Raw genomic sequence first — 8232 nt, 5'->3', positions numbered from 1 at the left:
TGAGAGAGAGAGAGAGAGAGAGAGAGAGTGTGTGTGTGTGTGTGTGTGTGTGTGTGTATGTAGACTACTGTACTTGAGGTGGTGAACCGAAAATGTAATAACTGTAATTATAATTACAAACCTGCGTCTAAACTAATTAATATTAACGAGCTAGCAGAATTGCTGGCACGCCAAACAAAATGCTTGACGGCATTTCGTTCGTCATTACATTCTGAGTTCAAATTCCACTGAGGTTGACTTTACCTTTCATCCTTTCAGGGTGGATAAAATAAGTACCACTTGAACAGTGGAGCCGATGTAATCAACTTACCCCTCCACCAAGAAGCTGGCCTTGTGCCAAAATTTGAAACCACCATTAACGAAAATTCGTTGTCAGATATAACAAGAGAGAAAACTCGAAATTTTTGTCAATCAAAATTAAATAATAAAATGTAGTTTTGGAGATTGAGTCTCGAAGTTTTAATATTACTGGAGTCCGTTTACTGAATAGATTTACATTATCACCTATGATCGTGTGATCGATGTAGCTGATGGTCAATCAGCTTCGTCAATATCTATTGTATACATACATGATGTTTGTGTGAGCTTATCAACATCTCTAACCCAGATATATGAATATGAATTTGATGAGGATCTATAAATAACTTGGGCTGCAAATTTTCTGGCGCTAAAGAAGAAAACTAGTATTTGATAATGTAATTTTGGAATTTGAAGTGACTTCGAAGGTTTTCATTTTGTCATATTTCATGAAAAAAGTGAGTGTGGAACAAAGATGATAACAGCAATAACATGTATAAAGGCGACAGACACTGCGATAGCAACAACAATAACAACCACAATAACAACAGTAATAGTTTCAACGATAAAAACGTGAACAGAATTGTTGTTGTTGGCACTCCGTCGCTTACGACGTCGAAGGTTCCAGTTGATCCGATCAACGGAACAGCCTGCTCGTGAAATTAACGTGCAAGTGGCTGAGCACTCCACAGACACGTGTACCCTTAACGTAGTTCCCGGGGATATTCAGCGTGACACAGTGTGACAAGGCTGACCCTTTGAATTACAGGCACAACAGAAACAGGAAGTAAGAGTGAGAGAAAGTTGTGGTGAAAGAGTACCATCCCCTGCCGGAGCCTCGTGGAGCTTTAGGTGTTTTCGCTCAATAAACACTCACAACGCCCGGTCTGGAAATCGAAACCACGATCCTATGACCGCGAATCCGCTGCCCTAACCACTGGGCCATTGCACCTCCACTTGAACAGAATTAACAGCAACAAAATGTCAACAACTCTAACAACAACCACTTAAACAATAACATCGACAGCAATAACAACAAAAGCAGTAACAATAAAACAGTAACAATAGCAATGACTAGAACAAAGACATGTTCAGCAATAAGAATAAGAATAAGGAAAACACAAAGGAAAGCTACAAGAAAAAAAAAAGCTGTAAAAACAACCGCAAAAAATAATGGTTTAACATTTTGTCAAAAGGCCAGCAATTTCAGGGGAGGGGCTAAGTCGAATACATTGGGATCCAGCGGCCAATTGATACTTATTTTATCGACTACGAAAGGATGAAAAGCAAAGTTGACTTCGGCGGAATTTGAACTCAGAAAAGACGGACGAAATACTAATAAGCATTTTGCCCGCCTTCAAAAATAATAACAAAACCACACACATACACACACACACACACACAAAGCAAGACAGGAAACATCCTAATTGAAGAGTGTTTTCGAGATTTTCCTTCATCGAAGCGATGTTAGTTTGGTATGGAGTGTCTACTTAATATGTGTGATACTCGCAAGCAGAAGTCTAACAAGCAGTCTACAAAGGAGTATACGTTGTTAGAAGTTGACAGCAAACTTCAATCTGATAAAGTCTAAATTAAAAATATTCTGTCTTCTGTTTAAATTAAACATGTTTATGTTTAATCTCCCCGGAAGACCACAGCTGTATTGTGTGTAGAATTGCAACGATGCTAGTTGCTTGATCCATATACCCTTATCTGTGTATCTAGTCCCTTATCGCCGCTATTGTCAAGATTAAAACTGGTTGCAGAATAATAGAGCAGAAGACAGTCTTACTTACCAACAAGGCAGTTTTCTTCTGTACAAATATGCTGCAAATATTAAGAACAACACGAACAACACAAAGAGGACAACGAAAGCAATTGCAAGTTTACGTATGGTACCGTCATCACATGAGCATGAAGCTTCGTGACCAGCTGTAATAGAACAACAACAATAATAATAATAATAATAATAATAATAATAATAATAATAATAATAATAATGATGATGATGATGATGATGATGATGATTTCATTTATTTGCTATCAGGGTCAAGGATGAGGGGTACAATACAAAACAGACATAAAGTGTTGGAGTTTACATATAATGAAATGATAAAAATAAATAAATAAACCAGAAAAAAAAAAGAGTAAGTATATACGGTATACAATGAAAAGAAAGGGAAATATACATAGTATACAAAGGTTTTAAAATGGAGGATGATAGAGATGTAGTCCTCCCGATATAGGATGACCTCTAGGGATAATCGAGGAACTGAACTGTCCAAGCTCTCCCTGAACACCAAGGGGAAGTGCCCTCTCCAATTCCCTTTCTCCCACTCACAGGTCTACACTTAGAAAGGTACCATCCATTCTTGCCATTTTCGCAACTTTCACCCACCTTTCAATAAATTCACTCGAGGACAGCACTTCCCTCTTCACTCCCAATTTCTTTTTCAAGTGAAACTTGAAGTCAATGAGAGCTCTACCAAAGAGGAATGTATCTCTCCTCATGCCTTTCAGCCTCGTCCACCAGACAACCTCTTTCGCCACAGCCACCAGGCAATGGAAAACTGCCTTGCCTGCCCGATTAAAGGAGGGCGGCGGGACAGTCATCTCTACAGACTCGGCTGATAGATAAATACGTCCCACACGTGACATCAGCTGTTCGACATAACTCCACAAGTCCGCAATGCCCGGACAGTAAACGAGTGCGTGCAAAACGGTTTCGTCACTCTGCTCGTACCTCGGACAAGTCCGTCGATCAGCACATCCGTGCCTGTAGAGTTTATCTTGAACCGGTAGCACCCCCTGGTAGCACTGCCAGGCCAAGGACATCTGGAAATTATCCATGATAATTTCCGACCGGGAAGTCCTCCGGAACAGACTGGCCACTTCGTTTTCGTCGACGCCTAGAGTCTCCCCGACCATGTTGTCTCACGTCCCTGCCACCAATGCTGCATACATTGCTAAAGCGGAACATCCACCGATTCCATTACTCAATTGGTAGAGGGCTGTGAACACCTGACGGCATTTTAGGTGCCAAATAATATTAATGACGATGATGATGATGGGCTACAGTAAATATATTCTACTCAATACCACAGATTTGCTTGTCAGTTGCTTGACCTCAACCAGTTGCGTATGTCCCTTTGTGGCTGATGATATGTGCATCTCTGATCACGAGCAGGAGCAGTGGCTGGCGGGGGGCATCATAGCTATGTATTGAGAGGAATTCTTTGGGGTTTGAATATTTCACTCCTAGAAACATGGGTGTTTTGTTCATCATCATAAAATAACCCTTATTCGAGGACTTATTAAGACGGATGGGCTACTCAGCATGAAGAAAATTCTAATAGAGCCGCACCTGCAAGGTCATGCAGTTTGCTTTCATATAAGGTCACCATATCGCGCATTTATGGTTGTGATGCATGTGCCTGCTGTACCCTTATCAGGTGGATAGTCATGATGGGTATATTGGGCTTCGTATATTTGTACCCCAGTGTCACTTTGATGGCATGTGCTGCTCTTTCACTCAATAATAATAATAATAATAATAATAATAATAATAATAATAATAATATTGATTTCTAATATAGGACTGATTAAATCGATCCCAATACTTGGCTGAATCTTCCTTTATCGACTGGAAGTTTGAAAAACAATATCCATCTCTGCTAATTTGAAACCCACATGTAGAAGCTTGTAACTTTTTATAGCTTAATCAGGAGGAAAAAAACAATATCCATGCCTCTTTAAAACTTGCGTTAAAGGCGTTAAAGGCGCCTTTAACTATACTGTGTTAAAGGCGCTTAAACCAGGTAATGATGTCAAACCGAGTGAAGGATTCAATGCGTTACCTACGTATGTTACGGGGGCTTTAAAATTCTGAATGCTAAAGGCCGGAACAAATACCGCTAGACATTCCTTCCGACGGCTCTAATAATTCTACTGATATACCACTCTAAACTGTTATTTAATGTCACTGGACGGATTAAAAGCTAAGTTGACCTCGGTGGGATTTGAACTTCAAATGCAAGAAACCGGAATAAATACTGCAAGGCATTTGCCCTGATGCTCTAGCGTCTCTACCAGTTCGATAGAGCATAATCTTTTTTTTTTGTTTTTTTATACGTTAAAGCATTTCCGACGCTCTAACAATTCTACTTACCGCTTTTATCTATATATTCGTATAATATTACGTTTCTACCTACATACCATTTGCGTCACACTAAGAGAAGTAACTCAAATCGTATAAGAAATGAGTTGGTAGTTATGGGACAAAAAATACCATGCAAAGATTGAAGAGAGGAAGATACATTAAAAATACGTACTTTATATATTTTGTCAGATAAAGGAACAAAGATTAGAAAATTAGACCAAAGACAAACCGAGAAATATATAGAATTAAGGAACCAGAAACTGTACAGCATACATAAATGGAAGAAAAGGTTGGAAGGAAAAAGCTGATAAGCATAAGCTCTCTTGCTATATAAGTAACATGTTATAATGCTTGCACCATGAAACCTAGAAAGGTAATGATTACATTTAGAATGCACTTCTCAATAAAAATGGTACACAGAGAGACACACATTTAGCACGAATACAGAGAGATATGGGTCTTCTTTGACTGAAAAATCATGAATTATCTATTGTACGACGATAGAAGAACCTCTGCAAACAGTTGCATAACATGAACGAAATAATAAAAAAAAAGTTTTCTTTCTTTTGCAGGAAGCCAAGAAATATGAACAGAAGCTAACGCAGAAAAGAATCTGCGAAGCAGCCTGAGGAATAACAAAAGAAAAATTACTGAAAAGGCTCCAGCATGGTTAATGCCTTACCAGTTTGAGAAAAATGTCAGTGGAGGGAGAAAAACAACTCACCAGTTGTTCACCATCACCACCACCGCCGCCGCCACCACCACCACCACCACCACCACGCCCACCACCAAATAACAGTAGCAATACCAATATCATCATTGTCCCCAACAGCACCAACCATCATCAACATTATCAGCAACAAAACTAACAGGTATGACTGTGTGGTAACCACATGGTTTTGGGTTCGGTCCCACTGCGTGGCACCTTGGACTAGTGTCTTCTATTATAGCCCCAAGCTAACCAAAACCTTGTGATTGGATTTGGCTGACGGAAACTGAGAGGAGCCCGTCGAGTATATATGTATGTGTGTGTGTGTGAGAGAGAGTCTTTTTGTCTGTTGTATCCCTCCACCACCACCACCACCACCACCACCACCACCACCACTATTTAACAACCGCTGTTGATGTGTTTACGTCCCCGTAACTTAGCCGTTCGGCAAAAGAGACAAGTATAAGTACCAGGTTTAAAAACAAATAACTACTGGGCTGACTCATTCGAGTAAACCTTTCAAGGCGATGCTCTAGTATGGCCACATTCTAATGTCTGAAACAAGTAAAAAGATGAAAAATCGCAAGCAACTGATGAGACTGCCTCTCCGCTGCTGCGAACCTATTAGAAATAGCAACCAAATCTCCTACAAATCAAATCAAGTTATATTTAATAATGTGGAGGCTAGTTATTCTGTGTGGATATAAGGTACGTGGCTTAGTGGTTAGGGTATTTGGCGTTGTGTCCTTGAGCCAGACACTTTATTCCACATTGCTACAGTTCACTCAGCTGGCAAAAAATAAGTAGTACTTGTATTTCAAAGGGCTAGCTTTGTTACATTCTGTGTCACGCTGAATCTCCCCGAAAACTACGTTAAGAGTGCGCGTGTCTGTGGAGTTCTCAGCCACTTGCGCGATAATTTCACGAGCAGGCTGTTCCGGTGATCGGATCAACTGGAACTCTCGTCGTCGCAACCGACGGAGTGCCATGTAGGACTAAAAGTCAAAATGTTCACGGCTGGAACATATTTGTCAGTCTACCACTATTAGCGTAGTTATTAATACTAGCACTGTTTTTGTTGTAATGGCCTCATTAACCCATCCTGTGACCTCAAACATCCCTGGTACTCTTGTTAGATGAAGAATTCTGCACCTAATTTTCCTCAGTTGCATTAATCATAGTTTTGCCTTAAATGAAAAGCAAAATATGAACTTGAAGTCACTTATCTGAATGTTGCATTCGTATTATCTTCCTACTGAAGCAAGTATTGAACTGTAGCGATGACAGACATATATGATGTATTATTTAGAGTTTGTTATTAAATGCATCTCTTTCTCACTGTCATTTGGTGAGTGATAGTTTATCAGCAAGTTGGAAATATCTTTAGTTGTATTATAAAATGCATATGTATGTTGCAGCGGCAGCGGCAGTAACAGCAGTAATAACCATGACGTAGTTTATTTAAGCTTTTTAGGATCCTGTGTCTTGGATACCAAACTGAACATGCTGCTTTAAGATGCATAGAGATAGAAAATGGAGTGATCTCTGTCTCTTTCTAGAGGCCATTAAGAATATTGATAAAACGTTTCTGACATTTAACTAAAATCGGATTGCTAGTTTCGTACTCAATGAAATTTACATCGCTTCAAATCGCTCGTTATTATAGGATGGAATAACGCGTTTGTAGATACAAAATGTCACATTTATACATACAAGTAACATAGGAACGAAAGAGATTTATGTCTTTATCAGCAGTATTATCTATGTAAGAGAAGTAAGCGTATTACAACCAGAAATCAGAAGTGCGCTGTGAACTACACTAGTTGAAAGATAAATACTAAGGCAATGATATCTGCTACAATAGAGTTGCTTGATCTGCTCATAGTTCAGAATTGAACTCAGGAATCGAATTATAAATAGTTTTACCTCGTTTTATCTCACACCACGTTCCTGTGTATTTTTTCGGACATCGACACCACAATTCTGGCCCTCTTTCAAAGCATTTGGCCCCATTTTTACATAAGTTGCTGCTACACTTCCAATATATCTCTGAAAGACACAGGACGAGGTATGTTTTATTGTAATCTACTGGTATCAATCGTGACTATAATGTTACTAATAAATTGTCTTTAGTTTCCTTGATCGGAAGTATTGCAAGAAGATGTTTTAAAATTGCCATAAATGGATGCTATGAAAGCTATCTTGAATTCTTGATTCATAATCTATATCTGTTATTATTTATTTTTAATCTACTTGTTTCAATGCGGCCATACTGGGGGCACCGCCTTGAAAGGTTTTAGTCGAACAAATCGTCCGCCGTACTTACGATGCTTATTTTCTAAAAACCTGATACTTATCCATCGGTTACTTTTGTTGAACTGCTAACTAACACCGGCTCTTAAACCATGTGGGGGCACACACAGTCAAACAGTCACGCATACAGACAAATATAAATGTTTCCGAGTGTCAACATAATACACCTCGTTTATTTGTCTTTTTACTTCGTCTTCGTTTTTTTTTTTCCGTTTTCATTTGTACCATATATATATATATACATATTCTTTTACTTGTTTCAGTCATTTGACTGCGGCCATGCTGGAGCACCGCCTTTATATATATAATCAGAAAGTGGAGGAAACTTTAGATCAACAAACAAATCAATTGGACCACATCAGTAGATTATTTTTTAATACAAAATTTGACATAACATTTATGTGACATAACAATTCTTTTTCGTAGGCACTGACTGACATTGGAAGCGGAGACGGCCGTAAGAATTGTTATGTCACATAAATGTTATGTCATATTTTGTATTAGAAATAATCTATTGATGTGGTCCAAGTGATTCATTTGTTGATCTAAAGTTTTCTCCATTTTCTGATTATTTAAATTTGATTCCTGATAAACTTTTGTTTATTCTGTTGTTACCTGTACCGTACGAGCAGGGTGTGCTTATTTACCCATGCCCAAAGTTAACTGATACCGATAGTACATACGGATATTTTATCCCTTAGTCGGTTACTATAACCACTAACTGCTTACCTTATATATATATATATATATATAT

At 38.7% G+C, this 8232-nt stretch overlaps 1 protein-coding gene across 2 annotated transcripts in view; it reads right to left on the bottom strand.

Annotated features, from left to right (window-relative positions):
• The window catches only part of LOC106878620 (uncharacterized), a 17227-nt gene that overhangs the window by 3380 nt on the left and 5615 nt on the right, over positions 1-8232 (bottom strand). The window contains exons 3-4 of one of the 2 annotated variants that reach the window (XM_014927896.2): positions 7092-7214; positions 2094-2229 (exon numbers count right to left, since the gene is read on the bottom strand). In XM_014927896.2, coding sequence (XP_014783382.1) covers positions 2094-2229; positions 7092-7214 — 259 coding nt within the window. The remainder of the gene's footprint in view (positions 1-2093; positions 2230-7091; positions 7215-8232) is intronic. The other variant, XM_014927897.2, reaches the window with a different exon arrangement.

Source organism: Octopus bimaculoides, chromosome 6 (assembly GCF_001194135.2).
Source record: "Octopus bimaculoides isolate UCB-OBI-ISO-001 chromosome 6, ASM119413v2, whole genome shotgun sequence".
Lineage (NCBI taxonomy): Eukaryota > Metazoa > Mollusca > Cephalopoda > Octopoda > Octopodidae > Octopus > Octopus bimaculoides.
Note: the sequence above shows the minus strand (reverse complement) of the source record. Positions and strands in the feature narration are given on the sequence as shown.